At 37.7% G+C, this 20,000-nt stretch overlaps 1 protein-coding gene across 5 annotated transcripts in view; it reads left to right on the forward strand.

The window, feature by feature from the left end:
* The window catches only part of LOC115211969 (GATA zinc finger domain-containing protein 16-like), a 122,082-nt gene that overhangs the window by 86,347 nt on the left and 15,735 nt on the right, over nucleotides 1-20,000 (forward strand). For 2 of the 5 annotated variants that reach the window (XM_029780741.2, XM_036502778.1), the window contains exon 3: nucleotides 14,797-16,597. In XM_029780741.2, coding sequence (XP_029636601.1) covers nucleotides 15,141-16,175 — 1,035 coding nt within the window. In that variant the 5' untranslated portion in view covers nucleotides 14,797-15,140 and the 3' untranslated portion in view covers nucleotides 16,176-16,597. Of the gene's footprint in view, nucleotides 1-14,796; nucleotides 16,598-16,936; nucleotides 16,959-20,000 lie in introns of those variants that run through there. The other 3 variants (XM_036502782.1, XM_036502780.1, XM_036502781.1) reach the window with 3 other exon arrangements.

Consider the following 20,000-nt stretch of genomic DNA (forward strand, 5'->3'; position numbering starts at 1 on the left):
GCACTATCAATATATGTATATTTACACACACATCAACACATCTTTATATATGCACGAGTATATTGTGAGTGTATATGTATATATATATGTATATATATATATATATATATATATATATATATATATGTGTGTGTGTGTGTGTACATGTATTTCAGAAATACATATATAGAACGGTTCAATTAATATAGATATATTATAGTGTTAAAGATAGTACTATAGAAGATATAGTGCAGGGCTGGGAAGACAATGGAGAGAAAGCAGAATATGATTGAATATATAGTACTTTGTGTGTGTGTGTGTGCGTGTATACATAAATACATATATATATATATATATATATATATATATATATATATATATATATATACATACACACACACATACATGTGCAAATGAGAACGTTATATATATAACACATTTATGTTATATATATATATATGTTATATATACACACACATTGCTTTTATATATATAATGTCGTACCTTGTTTCTCAATGACTGTTATACTTTCCTGTCTCCTCAGGAGTAATTCCGTGCGATTTTACCATCTCTCCCCATATACCACAAACCTCTCTACACTCACCCACGTCTGCACGCTTCCTTCTCACAATACTGATGCCGTAATAGACGAAATAAATCATTTTATTACATTAGTCCAAAATCCTCAGAAGAACTATATCTTAAGTATACGAATATATCTCTGAACTGTCTGCATAAATGTGTGTGTGTGTGTGTGTATATATATATATGTATGTACGTCCTCCTTATTTTTGTGCGTGTGTGTTTCATGAGCGAGTATAGCCTGGATGTGTACAAGTATTTCCTTTATCTACAGCTTACTAATTAAATAAAGTCAACATATCATGAATAAGATAATTAAATTATGAATATACAAAAAATACAAAAAAATGATAATTATAGATAAATAAATAAATAAAACTACAAGAAGTCACAGCATGTTGGCAACTTTCTATTAATATTTCACTAGAGTTTTCTTTAGTTCAACAACGGAAACCATATTTGTGATGCGGTTTGGTCAGGTGATCTGTGAGATTGTAACTCGTCTTGTGCGTAAACGACGCGGTGTTTATATGTTTATATATTGCTTATGTGTCTGTGTGTGTATGTGAGAGAGAGAGAGAGAGAGAGAGCATGCGTGTGTGTGTGTATGTGTGAGAGAGAGAGAGCGTGTGTGTGTGTGTGTGTGTGTGTGTGTGTGTGTGCGTATTCATTGATATATGCATGTGTGCATATGTATTTCTTTCTGTGTATGTATCCCATCTTTAGAAGCTATTATGCATTTTTGAGTCCATTAGTCTTCCATTATATATGTGTGTCTGTGCTACCTGTGTGTATGAATGTATGTATATTGGTAGGTATACATGTGTATGTTTTATCTGTATGTGTATGGTGTGCATACGTATAAAAATGCGAATGTACGTACATATGTGTATATATGGATAAAGATGTGTATGTACATATGTGTATATATGTGTATGTATGCATATAAGTGTGTTTGTATGTGTGTATATGTGTGCGTTTATATATGTGTGTGTATATGAATATATATGTATATGTTTGTATGAATCCATGTATACATGTTCGTGTGTGTGTGTGGACGTTTATGTAATATGCGGGTGTCTACTTTCAATCGAATAGAAATTTATACAATTTTGCGCTGTCTACGAAAGCTAACACACGCCATACCTGCCTACTTGCTTACTTATTGAAGCTGTGAAATTCTATGAATAATTATGCAATAACATGTAAGATATGGAAGGTCAAAAGGGAAAGCAATACTTGCCATCGCCGCCAATGGAGGAAAGAAGTAAAGACAGGCATGAATGTTTTTGAAGAAAATATGCATTTTGCATGCCGAACTTAAGCTTGCTGCTCGAAAACGCACCACCACTGCAGTAAATGGGGGAAGTTTGGTCTGCAGTTTCCTCGGACGTTTATGTTCATCAAGAACCGAACTTATTAGTCATCAGTGGAAACACAAATGTAAAGTCGAATTTTGTCTCAGAGCATAATGTTCTTGATGTCAGTAATGGTCTTCTTCGGCCAGGAGTGAACCCATATATATATATATATATATATATATATTCTTTTATTTCAGTCATTTAACTGCGGCCACGCTGGAGCACCGCCTTAAAGGGTTTCAGTCGAAGAGCTTAATCTTTGTATGTATTCTATCAGTCTCTTTGGCCGAACCACTAAGTTACGGGGACATAAACACACTAACATCAGTTGTTAAGCGATGGCGTGGGGGACACAAGCACTAACATACAAATATATATATATATATATGAAAAGAAAATGGAGATTTACGATTGACATATTTTAATTTATTAGCATAATATTATATTATTATTTGTTGTTGTTTGTTCCTTCTCGAACCACGCCTGGCTCATAGGGCCGGTTTCCCGGTTTCCTTGGCGCATAGGTTCCCCACCTGGACAGGACGCCGGTCCGTCGCAGGTAAGCTGCAAGATGCTGGAGGAAAGCGAGAGAAAGAGTCAGTAGAACTTCGCCATTACCTTTGCGGGAGCCGCGTGGAACTTAGGTGTTTCGCTCATTCCCTCGACCGCGAGTCCGCTGCTCTAACCACTAGGTCATGTGCCTCTGAATATTATTATCTAATACAATATAAATATCATAATCCTACATTTGTTTCGATTCAGACCCAATGACAAATTTATGAAAACGCATGTTTGTGGGTAAGAATCTCATAGTACAAGACACTTGCCCAAAGTGCCAACTTTATGGTTGGGAAGTAAGCTTTTTACCACGCAGCCACGCCTGCGCCTATTTATAACAATCGATCATAATGTTCATAGTTCTAGAATGAAGAATCTATATAAATCTACTGGACAAGTGTAGTTATGTTTCGTAATCTTATTTTGAACTAACTAACAATAGAGTTATACGTTACATAACGATAGAAATAATTAATAACTGGCGAAGTTCCTAACCTGACAGACAGCTGATTCTTCAACAAGGTTTATACTTACATAACGTAATCAAAGGCTTTGCTGATTGATGACACAGGACAACACCCCACCTTTTCATACATACATACATACATACATATATACATGCATTGCACACACACATACATATATATATATATATATATATTGTCTTTTTATAGCGAACACTTCAAAGGCAAGAGATCTGACTGACTGACCATTCACACAGAGAAAGGAATGATGGTCAAGATGTATCATTAATTTGTGTCGAATCTACTTTTGTGTATCGGTCAAGACAGTGGCGGTAGTGGTAGTGGTGGCAGTTATAATGTGGAACTGTTGGTGTTGGTTGTAGTGACGGTAGAAATAGTCAGAATAAAGGTGGCGATAATATTTTGCAATAATAACGGTGGTGGTGGTGGAGTTGGTGGTAATGGTAATGGTGGTGGTGAAAATGATGATTATTGATTGTGACAGGGTGACTGTGGCACAGTGAATGGTATGACCGGCAGGGTTGTTCGTTCTATGGAGCGCTACCAGAGAAAGGCGGCAGTGGTTGTGGCGGTGATGATACGATTGAAGCAGGACTGTAGCGTAAATATTCTATCTCTCCACGCTTCCCCCGCAACCCCAGGCCCAATATAGGATATGTAAAGGTGTCTTGAATTCAGCCCCGAACTGCATTTATCAAACTACGAACTAATTATCTTTTCCTTTCTAATTTTAACTCAAGGTCGGCAATTTTGAGGGGACGGGAAGTCGATTATATCGATTCTCGTGCTGCACTGGTATTCGTTTCATCGTCTCCTGAATGCCGAAAGGCTGAGTTGACCGTGGCGGTATTTGAACTCAGAAAGGCGGTGAGCTGGCAGAGACGTTAGCACGCCGGGCGAAATGCTTAGCGGTATTTCGCCTGCCGTTACGTTCTGAGTTCAAATTCCGCCGAGGTCGACTTTGCCTTTCATCCTTTCGGGGTCGATTAATTAAGTACCTGTTACGCACTGGGGTCGATACAATCGACTTAATCCCTTTGTATGTCCTTGTTTGTCCTCTCTGTGTTTAGCCCCTTGTGGGTAGTAAAGAAATAGGTATTTGAACTCAGAACGCAAAACCAAACGAACTGTCGCTAAACATTTTGCTCGACACTCTACTATCGCTTCCGGGTTTTGGTACTGGGCCGGCGACAATGACGACCCTAATGCTTCACTGTTAATTTATTTTATCGACTACAAAAGGATTCAAGGTAATGTCGACCTCGGTGGAATTTGGATTCAGAATGTAATGAGCCGGAAAAAATGTTACTGAGCACTTTGATCAGCATGCTAACAATTCCGCTAGTTCGATACATTAAGATATAATAATAGTCCTTCCTACAATAGGCACAATGCCTGAAATGTTGGTGCTGGGGTCTAGTCTCTTATATTGGTCCCCAGTGTTCAGCTGATACTTATTTTATCGACGTCGAAAGGATGAAAGGCAACGTCACCCTCTGCAGTATTTGAACACAGATCTTAAAACCGGGAGAAATGCTGCTAAGCATTTTGTCCCGCACGCTAACGATTCTTTTCTACTCTAGGCACAAGGCCAGAAATTTGAGGGGAGGGGCCAGTCGATTAGCTCGACCCCAGTATGCAACTGTTACTTAATTTATCGATCCCGAAAGGATGAAAGGCAAAGTCGACCTCGGTGGAAATTGAACTCAGAACGTAGCGGCAGACGAAATACCGCTAAGCATTTCGTCCGGTGTGCTAACGTTTCTGCCAGCTCACCGCCTTATCACTTATTGATAATCCTTTCTGCTGAAATTTGTGGGCAAGGGACTAGTCGATTACTTCGACTCCAGTGTTTCACTGGTACTTAATCTATCGACCCCGAAAGGATGAACGGCAAAGTCAACCTCGGCGGTATTGGAACACGCCGCCTTCTCACTTAATAATATCAGCAATTTATCAACTGCTGTGAGGTATACATTACCGTGGTTTCTATTTACGACTAAGTGATGTGATGCATATGGTGGCGTCGGTAACGAGTGCAACAGACAGTCCAGTAAAAACAAAGCTATGGAAGATTACCCGACCAGTTACCTATGAGCTGTACTGCGTTATTCTGATATGTAAGACAGCTCCCAATGATCACTCGTTTTGTGTAGTTCAGTGATATGTAAGAGGAAAAACTTCAAAATTTACGAGTGTTTCGTTTTAGCTAGTACTGATGAACTTTAGCATTCTTATTGGGAGATAAGGAGAAACCTAACAAATGTTCGTGTGTCTTTGCGTTGGTTTCAAATTTTGCCACAAAGATCAGCTTCTGTAAGCGTGTAAATTGACCTGAGAAAGTTGTATATACATATATTAAGGAAGAAATCAAATGAGAGGAGAGAAAGGCTTGACAAAATCAACATCGTCGTCAACAAACATTACTTGTCAATGCCATCGACTCATCTATGCAAGAATTGGTTTACATGGCCTAACCCTAACCCTAACTTTGTCATTAATGCCATCACCATAAAGGAAGCGTTTGTTTGTTCCTTCTCGAGCCACGATTGGCTCATAAGGGCTGGTTTCCCGGTTTCCTTGGCGTATAGGATCCCCACCAGTACGGGACGCTGATCCGTCGCAGGTGAGCTGCAAGATGCAGGAGGAAAGAGTGAGAGAAAGTTGTGGCGAAATGGGTCAGCAGAAGTTCGCCATTACCTTCTGCCGGAGCCGCGTGGAGCTTAGGTGTTTCGCTCATAAACACACACACATCGCCCGGTCTGAGATTCGAACCCGCGATCCCTCGACCGCGAGGCAGCTGCTCTAACCACTAGGTCTTGTGCCTCCACAAAGGAAGCGTTTCAGTAAAGTAAGGTTGGAGCAATCACGAGTATAACCAGCCGAAATTGCAAATTTAATCTGGAACTAGTCTGAGGAAAGAAAACTTCGAATGGCCCCTCCTTATTTTTTTTTTTTTTTGGCGGGGGTCCCTTTTTTTTGTATCATTGAGCTGTCTGGATGTTTTGCGTTCTTGTCCCATTTTCGCGATGTTTCGTATCTAGATGTTCTTATTTAATTCATTGAGTTAAACACAAATCTTGAAATTAAATGGCTTTGATTTACTATCAAGTGACTTTTTGCCAACCCTCTATGTGTGTGTGTGTGTGTGTATATATATGGCTGACCACACTTACCACACAGCCATGCTTGGCAAAGTCAGTAAAAATATGCATGCATCGGTATAAATTCAGTGAATGTTTCTACGAACCTTTGTCTGTGTTATTTCAAAAGAGACAAGACAATATCATATTATATAAAACTTAGAATGTATCTACCTACTTCTATCTTATTTCTAGAAGTTTCTTCCACAACAGCTGTCAACAGAATTGTCCGAAGTTATTAACCGTAAAACGAGGAGGAATTACGTTTTGGTTCTTTGTTAAGAAAAGCAACAATAAGAAAAAGAAAAGATATTTTCATATAAATGGTCTGACAGTTGCGAATAATTACTATTTCCGTGGTCTGTGTCAGATATATGTCACATATCTTACGCTCTGTGTGTGTGTGTGATTGTATATGTGGATGTTTTATGAAAATGATGTGTGTTTTTGTGGTAGGTGTGTGGGTGTACGCAACTATGCATACATGTGAGTGTATAATTTACATGCATGCATATGTATATGTATGTGTATGTATATATATATATATATAAATATATATAGAGCATTCTGCGCGAATACATACACATAGCATTAATCCCATCATGGCTGCAGTCCAATGACTGTAATATATGAGAGAGAGAGAGAGAGCTTGATGTGTTGACAGATAGCATGCCCCTCCTGAAATTTCCAGTGAACAGAACATATAAGTTGGCTTAGGAGATTATTAGGAAGCGTATGGATAGTTAAACAGAATTAGACACACAAGAGAAAAATAGAAAAAGCGAGACATCGTACTTTCGTCTGGCGTCAATGAAGAAAAATAGATACATCATTTAAATTTGTCTAAAATATGCACACCTTAAGTGCGAAGTAATACAAGTAAGTGTGCTTTAAAGCAGCCATATTTGATTTTGTGGCAAGCAGACGGACAGAGGTACATCCTTTGCTCCTGTTATAATATAGATTATTTTTTTATTGCTGTTTATTACATATGTATTTATCTACTTTTTATGTACCCGATTTAGCCTAAAATTATATGTTATTAAATTTTCCTTTGGTTATCCGTTCTTTATTGATCATTTATGCAAGGTTTGTTTATATTCTAGCTATAATGTATACATTACCTTATCTTGTCTTTCATCTTTTACTTGTTTTAGTAATTGAAGTACGGCTATGCTGGGGCACCGCCTTAAAGGGTTTCGTCGAACAAATCGACTACAGTACTTGCCATTATTTTCTTTAACTCTACTTATTCTAACAGTTCTCTTCACGCACACACGCACTCCATCTCACACACACACATATATATAGGCGTGACTATATGGTGAAAAGTTTGCTTCCCGGCCACACGCCACTGCACAACACCTTCGGCAAATGTCTTCTACTACAGCTTAGTACAAACCAAAGCCTTGTGAGTGAATTTGGTAGACAAAAACTGTAAGAAACCCGTCGTGTGTGTATGTATGCATAGATAGATAGATACATACATACATGCATACATACATACATACATACATACATACATCATACATACATACATACATACATAGATGCTAGTAATAGAAACAGCTTTTGTAACTAATATTAATTGGTACATCTAACTTAATGTAGGTTTGTTGATTTGAACTCCGTATGATGTGGTAATCGTCTACCGATATAATCTTTGATTTGTTTAACATCTACACGAAATGATTTGCCAATGCGGTTACCGCAGTTTACGGTGTCCTAAATAACACAAGCAATGTGGATGTGCAAATCAAAATATATTAAAATATATGTAATATATTTAAATCAAAATATTCTAATCCTGAATGAGCCAGGTTTCTGTTAGAGGCCTGCAAATCTGTTTTAAAGTATATATATATAGGCGCAAGAGTGGCTGTGTGGTAAGAAGCTTGCTTCCCAACCACATGGGCCCAGGTTCAGTGCCACTGCGTGGTTCCTGGGCAAGTGTCTTCTGTTATAGTCTCGGGCCGACCAAAGCCTTGTGAGTGGATTTGGAAGATGGAAATTGAAAGAAGCCCGTTGTATATATACATATGTGTGTATGTAACAGAGTAAACACATAAATGCGAAACAAGGTGGGAAATATAAGTACTCGAATACCAGAGGTAAAATAATATGCTTTATTAAAAGGCAGCAAAAACATCACAAAAGCTGTTACTCAGAGTTTCACGTTCCCATCCGTCAGACAGCTTCGTTTAGATACTAAACAAAACTGTTAGACGAACGGGAACGGGAAACTCTGAGTAACAGTTTTTGTGTTATTTTTGCGGCCTTTTAATAAAATATATATATAATATATAATACATACACTCATGTGTGTGTATGTACATACATATTTGTGTGTGTGTCTGTATTTGACCTCCTTTCATCGCTTGACAACAGATGTTGGTGGATTTATGTCCCCGTATTCTAGCGGTTCGGCAAAAGGAGCCGACAGAATAGGCCCTGTGGGCGATTTGTTCGACAAAAGGCGGTGCTCTGTAATGGCCGCAGTCAGATGACTGAAACAAGTGAAAGAATAAAAGAGTATATGTGTGAGCGTATGTGTATTTGGTCACCCTATAAACAATACGGTTTTTTTTATACTTCTTTAATCTTTCAAAATTAAGATAAACAAAGCTCTTTTTTAATCTAAAATATGTTCTCCTTCATTTTCTACAATACTCTTCCATCTACCTGGTAGACGTGCAAGGCTCTTCCAAAATTTTTTGTCTGTAACGAAAAATACTCCTTCAATATTATTCTGACCTCGTCTACAGAATTCATATTTTTTTCGTCCAAATGATTTTGAAGACTACGGAATAAATGATAATCAGATGGCGCAGTGACCGGTGAATATGTTGGGTGGGGCATCGTTTCCCATTCAAACTACTACAATCTTTGGAATGTCATCCTCTCTAATGTGGCCGAGCATTATCCTGATGGTGGAGCACCTTTCGTCTTGAAACCAAAAATGGTTGTTTTTCTTCTAGTGCTGACTTGAATGACCAAATCCAAGCTTTTCTGCTAGTTACTCAACAGTTATGATGGGATTTTGTTCCACCAGGGTTTGCAGGACGCTCTCTTCGAGCTCTACAAATCTTCCAGGACGAGGCTTGTCTTCTAGGCTGTAGTTATCGGTTAAAAATTTCTAGAACCAGCGTTGACACTGGCTTACGCTTATTGTCCGATCCCCATATATTGCATTAATAATCTTCGCACTTTCCGTTGCGTTGCTGACTTTATTGAACTCATGAAGCAAAATATGCCGAATATGCTTCTTTGTCACCTCCATTATAACTTTTTAAAAATAACTGTTAAAATCGAACTGCACTCTTCAACTAAGAATAAGCACAAGGTAAAATTACTACCTGCGTTTATAGCAAGTTGATGCAGGTAGTTTATACCGTCCCCCTCCGATGTTTAGTTCATGCATTTGAAAATAACATATTATATATGAGATGACCCAATACATTAGGTTGTCCGGAGTGTTCTGAGAGTTTTTTAATAAGCAAAAAGGGAAATAAATAATTGATCTTTCAATAAATGTTATTCAATGAAATGATTTCCATTATCATTAATGACCTATGCCCATCTGTCAGGCAATTGAAATATTCCATCAGCATAAAATTTGAGTGGCTTTAAAGAAAAAAATTATCTAGATGCATTTTGACTCCATCTAAATCGTTAGATGTTTTTCCTTACAATGAGTTCTGTAGAGACAAAAACAAGAGGTAGTCGGATGGTGCAATGTCAGGAGAATATTGTGGATGAGGTAAGAGATCCCAGCCAAGGTCATGTAACCTTGTTCAGGTAGCCAAAGACACGTGTGATCAGGCATTGTCTTGATGCAACACTTACTCTTTCGCGTTGGTAATCTCCGGTCTCAATTCTTTGACTTTTTTGGTTCAAATTAGCCAACTCACGGCAGTACACATCATAATTAATGATCTCGTTTTGTAGGAGAAGCTCATAATAATATGATCGCACCAAACATAAAGCATAGCTTTTTTTGACATGGATATTCGTCTTTGGCTGCTGCTTTAGAAAATTGTTACGCAAACTCTAGGGTCTTTTTCGTACTATGTTTTCGTATACAATCCATTTTTCATCTCCAGTCACAAGCTGTTTAAAAAAAGGCATATCACAAACGGAATACCGGTCCAAGCAATTCTTTTCTGAGAGCTTGTGAAGAACTCATACATTATAGTGAGAAATGTATCCTAGTTTCATCAGGCGTTCGTGAGCCGTACTTTAAGAAACTTCCAGCTCCTTTGCAAGTTCTCTCGTCGTGAAACTCCACAGCTTTAAATTTTGCAAACCATCTTCGAACAGTTGATTCTTCTACAGCATCATCACAATAAACTTCAAGAACATTTTTGCAAGTCTTTGCAGCATTTTTAAAAAAATTAAAAGCATTGCAACGTGAATATGAAGTTTTTGGTTATCCATTCAAAATGTCAATAAAGGGTAGCCGGAATGAAAGATAAATCTATTTTCATTCAGGAACAAAGAAGAAATGGACTACCACTTCAAGCGACGCCAAAGTTTTAACTGTGTTACGTTTCAGGGTGTGTTCAATGAAGCGTTAAAAGATTTAGCATAAAAACGCTCAGAACTTTCCGGAACTATTTTCTCTCCCTATTTATTTCTGTGTTCCTTTCTGTCGAAGAGCATAGGCTTGAAACGTAAAATACTTTCTCACTTCCCGAGCGTTAAACTAATACATCCGTTTGTTATTTGCACACCCGTTCGGCAAAAGAGACCGCTACAATAAGTATTAGGCTTCCAAAGAATAAGTCCTGAGGTCGATTTGCCTAGACTAAAGGCGGTGCTCCAGCATGGCGCAGTCAAATAACCGAAACAAGTAAAAGAGAAAGATATATATATATATATATATATATATATATATATATATATACAGTACAGTACTGTTTCTACTTCGCGGATTTTTACCTTTCGCGGTAGGTTTTGGAACGTAACACCCGCGATAGTAGAGGAATCACTATATAGCCAAATTAAGTTATTACGTATTATTTTATATAATTTTGAGATTGTATTTAAACTCATTTCATTGTGTGCATCTGCATAATATATTACCACATTTTTTTTTTACTAAATTAGTCGATGTGGGGAATAATTTAATAGACATCGCATTTTGAGTATTTTCAAATATCTTAATAGCCATTTTAAGGCAACTCTCTTCCTTCTGTGTTAATAATTCAAATTCTCCCTCTCATTTTTTTCTTCGTGTATTTCTTTCTTCCTTAGATATTGTTCTTCCACCTTTCGATTTTTTTCTCCTCCCTATTTCTCTTTGTCCTTCCTTACACTTCTTCCGTGTGATCTTGTTTCCCTTGTGGCTTAATGTCATCCTTTATCCTCTTATATTTCTCTACTTTTTTTCTGTTTCCCTCGTCTCAATCTTTCTCTCTCTCTCTCTCTCTCTCTCTCTCGTTTCCCTCATAATCTCGATTCTCTTGGTAACACGCATTTTTTCTTCTTTTGTCTTCTCTTTTCCCTCATTTTCTTTTCTCTTTTTTGATTTCTTATTTAATATTTTAATTTCATTTTCTTTTCTTTTTTGTTTTTCAATTAGAATTTCATTCTGTCACTCATCTAATGAAAAATATATAAAGCTTTCATTTTATTAGAGTCGATAATTTCTTCCGAAAAACAGTAACTCGAAGCACATAGGCACAATTGTAAGGAAAGAACGCTTATAAAATCCCATACACACTACAATGTAAAAGTAAAAGCTATCTATCAATTCCCTTTAATACTCCGTAAAGGCTAATAAAAGCTTATACTATATTTAAATATTTTATACACATTAGGCAATTTAAGGTGCACTCTTGACAAATGTCTGATTCAAAATTCATTGTGTTGGCAATTACCAATATGGCCGCCTTTAGCTGATAAAAGTTTGAATTCTGTTTAAAATGCTTCGCTGTGATTTGGCAATATAATGAGGCACTTTTTTATCTTCGGTCTTTTGTTTCTTTCTGTCATTACACTTCGGCCATGCTGGAGCGCCGCCTTGAAGGGTTTTTACTAGAACGAACAGCCCCCCCCCAGTACTTGTGTTTTTATTTATTTTTTTAAGGTCTAGTACTTATGCTATCGGTCTCTTTTGCCGAACCGCTAAGTTACGGGGGACGTAAACAAACCAACATTGGTTGTCAATCTGTGGTGGTATACACAGACAAAAGGACACAAGCGCACACATACATATACGACGGGCTTCTCTCTCTTCATTTACCAAATTCACTCGCAAGTGATTGGTCGGCTCGAAGCTCTAATGGAAGACATTTGCCCAGGACGTCATGCACCCAGAACCATATAGTTGAAAAGTAAACTTCTACACAGCTACACATAACGAATTTTTGGTTGCCATTCTTTGATCTACACAGGTCCACAAATATTCGTTAATGTTCATATATGTGGTTTGAGAGAGAAAGAGAGAAAGAAAGAGCCAAATCATCAGTTCTTTCAATCTTTCCAGGTCGTCCTTTTCTTTCCAAATGATATGATTTTCATAGTTGTATGCTTAAGGTCGCTATCATGTTGAATGAAAAACAAAGGTGTTCTTAAATAAAACGCCTTCCATAAAACATTTTGTTAAAATTTATGAGGAATGCGTGGCTGTGTAGCAATAAGCTTTGCTTCCCAGCCACACGGTACCGAGTTGAATCCCACGGCACGGTATCTTGGGCAAGTATCTTCTACTATAGCCTCGGACCTACCAAAGCCGGTGAGCGTATTTGGTAGACGGAAACTGAAAGAAGCCGCGCGCGCGCGTGTGTTTTTGTTTGTCCTACAACCACTTGACTACCGGTGTTTGTGTGTTTACGTCCCTGTAACTTAGCTGTTCTGTAATTGAGACCGATAAAATAAGTACCAGGCTTTGAAAAAATAAGTCTAAAAAATTCAAAGCAGTGCCCCAACATGGTCGCAGTCTAATGACTGAAACAAGTACAAGAATAACAGAATACTTCTGCAAATTATTTTAACATTTTTTTTTTTAATATTGTACAGTTCCTAATAATATTTAATTATTAAAGGATAATAAGGGTTTTTAAAGATTGAATGAATATGAGGGTCCAGTAGAGTAAAAGAGAAGCCAAAATGTTCCACAGGTTAAAAAAGGGGAGGGTAGTGTTTGAGAACTACTGCTTTAAACACTTAACTTCGGTTCCAGTTTGTGGAAGTCTCTCACTTTTATTTTCAATTCTTTTAGTTTCAACCATTTCCTTGTTGGTTTCTTGGATGACGCTTTTCAAGACTTCAAATTTTCTTGATATTCATTTTCAGACAAGGCGGCAAGCTGGCAGAAACGTTAGTACGCCGGGCTAAATACTTAGCGGTATTTCGACTGCCGTTACGTTCTGAGTTCAAATTCCACCGAGGTCGACTTTGCCTTTCATCCTTTCATCCTAAATTAAGTACCAGTTGTGTACTGAGGTCGATCTAATCAACTGGGCTCCTCTCCCCAAAAATTTCTGGCCTTGTGCCTAGAGTAGAAAAGGATATTTATATTCAAGTACCCCATGGTCATGCTAAAAATATTACCTTATACTCGAGTACAATCGAAATTTTATACATCTTTACGCATTAACATTTCAATCTTCCTTTAATAAGTATTGCACCCACGCTAAAAAAAAAAAACGAGATTACGTTAGCTTTAAATCAGGTAATAAAGGCACCGCAATTTTTTTTGTTCATTGGACTATGGCTGTGCTGGAGCAAATCAAAGAATGGAGCCCCTCAGACATCCGGTGCCCTTTTTGACTCCCTCCCACAACTCCAATCCTGTAAACTAGTTAACCAAAGAGAAGGCTACTCCAATGCAAAACCTACATTTTGATGGGTACAACAAAAACAGCTACTATTGATGCTACTACTATATTATTGTTGACTTACTAAGTACCAGTAATATACAAAGCTTGTTAAGGCGGCGAGCTGGCAGAATTGTTAGCACGCCGGGCAAAATACTTAGCGGTATTTTGTCTACCGTTACGTTCTGAGTTCAAATTCCGCCGGAGTCGAATTTGACTTTCATCCTTTCGGAGTCGATTAAATAAGTACCAGTTACGCACTGAGTTCGATGTAATCCACTTAACCCCTTTTCTGCCCTTGTTTGTCCCTTCTATGTTTAGCCCCCTGGGGGCAATAAAAAAATAAATATACAATGCTTATTATTTGCACACCCACACATGCGCGCGCAAGCACACACACACACACTCTTCGTAGGCAGTCAGTAATCCGTTATATGCCGAATGAAAACAATATTATTAAAGCTTGACTACTTAAGCACATATTAAATATTTACCCTGTACTACCACCACCCATTTTAAAACTCGTTATCATTACCTTAACATACACATACATTTTCAGCGCTAACTGCTCTATAATACCTTAACGTGGACACACACACTTTCAGTGTTAACTGCTTTAACATTGAAACAAAACTGGAATGTAAGATGGCGACGGCTATCATTTAAAGCCATTTTATTTCTCATTAATGAGAAAGCGAAATATTAATTAACCGGAAGTAAAACTCATTTATCCAGAAATCTCTCATCTGTTATACGAAGTAACATATTTCTTCAGTAATGTCGCACTACAAAATATAGAAATATTTCTTTTCTTTTTTCATTGTATTTATTACTTTTTTCTCATTTATTTTTCTTTTCTTTTCAGTTAAATTCTTCTTCACCACGGAGCCTGGCATGACGTAAAAAATAAAAACACAACGGAAATATTTTTCAACCAATGAAATAATGACTCAGTAGTCACCACCTGATTTTTAACCAACACCAACATCACAACGCTGTTTTCACTATTACTTTGGCTACACTGCTACAATTACTGCCGCCACCATCATCACTATTATTATTATTATTATTATTATTATTATCGCTCCTACTCTAAAAAACCACCGCTGGTAGATTTCCATTACGACATCTTCCCGCTTTCTCTCAATCTCCCTTTCTTTCAATTTTATTACGTCACGCTAACCGACTTTCGGTCATACGCCTTCAAAGATGACCTACACATATTTATTTTGGTTGGGAATTGTTCTGCCAACCACCATAACGGTTTTATTGTTTATTTTATTTCTAGTCTGCTGGTTCAAGTATAATCTACGAGAAAAATTTACTAAAAAAAAACACGATCCACACCGAGTCAACCAAAATCACTCACGCTCGACCAAACCGCCAACTGGCTTGCCTCCGCCGCCACCAGTTCAGTATAATAGGTCACGCCCGAATGATCAGAGAGACGATAGGTTACCAGCGCGCATAATTTACTCTACTTATCATGACAGTGGTATGTCAGAACTGCATGAAATACATTATAAATTCGACAGACCAGTTTCTCAGGCTTCTACCGATTCTGAAGATTCCGGCTTCCGAAGTTCGAAATCAGCTCATTACTTGCCGAACAGGTTGTCTGAACACAGCTTTCCGCAGGACATTCCATTACTAAAACCCGTTAGTGCGAACATGCAACATGCGCAGAGAAATCTGGCGCTAAATACCAGTGATTCACCGCGAGGTGGGCCGTCATTTTGGGCTGGGACATCAAGTTTCGGTCAATCTTCATCGTCGTCATCGTCATCAAACAATAACAACAACAACAATAATAATAATAATAACAAGAACAATAACAACAACAATAATAGCAATAAACTGCCAACTTCTGTATCGGCATCGTCCAATATCGCTGCAGACGAACAGCAACAGCAGCCCCATTCGCTAGCGCTACAAAATGTACATCAAGAGGAACGGAGAGGTCCGCATTCAAACCATCACCATCATCACCATCATCACCATCACCACCACCACCGTTCTCTACCGCAGAGTCCATTGGCAGACATTTCGGAAAATATGCCAGTCACTCGGCCCATTCCTTCATCCCAATCCACTCCTCTGCCTTATCCACAGTGGCGGACAGACGCACGTTTGTCTCCAACGCTCCCCAGGGAGGCGAAAAGTCAACAAACAGTTATCGCCCTTGTACATAGTCCTAGCCAACAATCAGAAATGAACGGACAGCTATCTTATGCTATGGTTTAACACCTGGTCACTATATAACACAGACACAACACACACACACGTATACACATAAATATATACACATATACTGTTGTGTGTCGATATTTACGTTACAGGTACCCTCATATGTATACAAACAGTTTTACTGTATGTTATACGTGTCTACAAACACTTAGCATGTATACACACGCATCTGCAAGAGTTCCAGCTGTATACATGCAGTTACAACAGTTTCAGACGTTTACACGTGTCTCCAAGAGTTCCGGGTGTATAAATGCATTTACAAAGATTTTAGGTCTGTGCAGGTGTATTTACCAAAACTCCAGATGTTTACACATGCATTTACGAAACTTCCAGACGTACTCAAGCATTTAAATATTCAGTTCAATTTACAGACAGCCATGATGTCTACACATACTTACATATTTTCAAGTTGTATGCTGGCTTATATATATATATATATATATATATATATATATATATATATATATATATATATATATTGTAATGTATACTCTCTTCTAAATATGTTCGAATCTATACATATTTTAATAGACGTTGCTCTGTACACAGAATTTTAAAATGTTCCAATGTATTGTATATACACTTTAATGAATGATCCAATACATACACACTTTTATAGATCTTCCTGCGTATGCACTCATGCACAGAGATTCTTCAAGTTCAAAAAGCTTTTTCCAGGTTTTCCTAAACGAAGCCAATCGAAGACGCATATAAGTACATTTGCGATCGTAGAAGCATATATATATATATATATATATATATATATATATATATATTCATTCTGGAGGTATGTAACCATGATAAAATGTAAACACACATTTAACATGTGTACAAGTTTTATATATACATTCAGAAATATGTACATGTGTATACATGGGTCGGGTCTTTAAAATTATATATTTTGGACATATACATACTGAAGTGTATAAATACACAAATGTGGAGAAGTATCAAAGCATAAGTCCATACGATGGACACATGGGTATAAGTCTGGCGGAGTCGGTGGACCATCAAACAAGATGTCTGTCGATATTTGGTAACGTTGCTTAATGTTCTGATTTAAAATCCCACCCAGTATAAACTTTGCCTTTCTTTCTTTAGGGGGCCAATCATTGGATATGAGACGTTTTGGTAAAGCCGTTTTGGCGCGATTTATTTGGCATCGCTGATTCGATGCTGATTTATTTGACATCAGACGTTTTACTGTTTCCTTCTTTCTCTCTCTCTCTCTCTCTCTCTCTTCCTCTGCTTATGTGTGTCGGCATATTTCTCTTTATGCGTGTGAGGAAAGGGAGAATGGTAAGACCAAACGTGTTCAATTAATAAATTGTAATATCTTCCCCCATCTCTCTCTCTCTCACTCTTATTATCTGTATGTGTAGATTTTTGTGTGCACGCGTGTGTTTGCTTCAAGCGCCAAAATGTGCTGTCGCCAAAACAGGCTGAATGTTCAGTTAGCCGTGCCAAATTGCCAGCGTCCAAAAAAGCTGCACCGAATCGTCTCATTCTGCAATTCGCTAAGTACAACAATACGAAGTAGTGAGGTTGATATAATCTACTTAACCTTTGAATTCGTTGCCCCAGCATGGCAGGAGTCTAAAAATTGAAAGCCAGTAACGAACATAATATACAAACAGATAATCCAATTGTGCACATGCACACACACACACATACAACACTCGCATGCAGTTAAGTTTATCCACCTTAAAACACACGTGTTTATGGAAGATATTAACAAACTATATCACCCTCACCATTGGCTGGCCTCATACGATTATCTCATATTACCATATATGGTAAAGCCACAAAATCAAATATGGCGGAAGCCAGGACATATAAAGTGATTCATCAACAGATTGGTGCTCAACGTATGACAGTGTATATAGATATACATAAATATTTCAATAATTTTTCACCGACTATGTGTTATGTTTTTTACTTTTTCATTCTCGTTGTTGACATTGTTGTTGCTTGTACGTATGTCCTTGTATGTGAGATATGAGTATGGACCTATGTTTCAGAAGTTCTTTTTATAATAACGTGGTCTCGGGTTCGATTCCCCTTTGCAGCATCTCAGACATCAGAAGACTTGAGGCGACCTAAGGGTTAAAGTTAAACTGTACAAACAGAGGTGTTCGGAAATTCATCCGATGGACGAAATTTAATTAATCACACAGTTTCACAACCACATGATCATTTTTCTCTCGCGCACCACGGCAAATTCTACCCCACCCTCAAAAATATTGGTACCCAAGCATAAAAGAACAAAGTGTATATCATGACTGTGTGTGTGTGTGTGTGTGTATGTGTGTGTACATGTGTATTAAGTTTTTACAAGGAAACGGTTGATTGTGCCTTCAAAGTTTCGGTTTACTTGCCGTCATCAGACTGTGTGCGTGCGTATGTATATTATATATATATATATTTTACAAGGAAATAAGGTTGACTGTGACTTCAAAGTTTCGGCTTACTTCCCGTCATCAGACTGTATTTTTATGTGTGTGTGAAGCACTGGTGCACAACTTTTCCACAAAATTCTCAAGAAAATATTAATGGACCACCAAACATCAATTATTGCAGTTAAAAAAAATTTAACTGCCTTATGCAACACGAATATATTTTTGATGAATAAATTAATCAGATACACTATACAATGTAAATTTACTTGATTTTTATGTATAGGGACTTCATTGGTTTTATGAAACTCACCGTAGACCACCAAAACCTTGATATGGATCACTAGCGGTCCACTTGAGTCACGCTGCGCATTACTGATGCAGAATATATGTAATGTAGGTGCAGGCATGGTCCTATAGTATGAAGCTTGTTTCCCAATAATATGGTTCCGTGGCACCTTGGACAAGTGTTTGCAGGTATACCCTCGGGCCGACCAAAGCCCTGAGAGTGGATTTGGTAGACGGAAACTGAAAGAAGCTCGTCGTATATATAAATATATATAGCAATGTAACTATACACGTGCTGTTGCCGATTTTTTTCCTTCTTTGGACTTTATCCTTTACAACAAAGAGCTGTGCTCGAAACATCAAAATCTCTTTTTTTTTTACCGAACATCGAACTAATACATTTCTTGCGCACATCCTCTTGCTGTCTATTAATTTTATTCGTTTATTTGAATTGATGGTGTATATATATCTCTCTATATATAAAAGGCAGTTTGTCTGTCTGTGTGTCTGTCAGGTTGTACCCTCGCCCTGACCACAGCTTTCAACCGATTCTGATGGAACTTGACACACACATAGCCCAATGTCATAATTCAAAACTAACGCAGCGAAAATTTTGAAAAGTTTCCCCCAGTTCTGAAAACATCGATAAATTCGACATGGGGTCTAGAATCTAAGCTTATCATATGCAACACATTTTCCGTTGTAGCTTTCGCAACTTGCAATCGATTTTCCCCAAACTCATGGTGAAGCTTAATGTTATCCCAAGGAACTTAATTCTGACATTAGTTTTCCATGCAATACCTTACCATCAGAAAAAATCGATAAAATCATGCCACTTTGGGAAATTGCGTTCAAATTCAAGATGACATATTTTCGACAATATCTTTAACAAATTGGCAGGATCTGTTTTTGAAATTTCACAGCGAGAATCATGTCTGCTCCAAGGAGCTATATGGCCCTTTTGATTCCAATAGGATACGTTATTACTGGAAAAAAATCGGTTAATTACATCATATGTGGCACACATATCAAACCGATTTTTCTGCGATATTTTTTGAAAGTTCACATAGATTTTCCCTACACCGATGTTGGACATCACGTTTGCATTAAATGTCAAACTAACGACCTTTTGTCAATG

The sequence above is a fragment of the Octopus sinensis genome, linkage group LG5 (genome assembly GCF_006345805.1).
Source record: "Octopus sinensis linkage group LG5, ASM634580v1, whole genome shotgun sequence".
Lineage (NCBI taxonomy): Eukaryota > Metazoa > Mollusca > Cephalopoda > Octopoda > Octopodidae > Octopus > Octopus sinensis.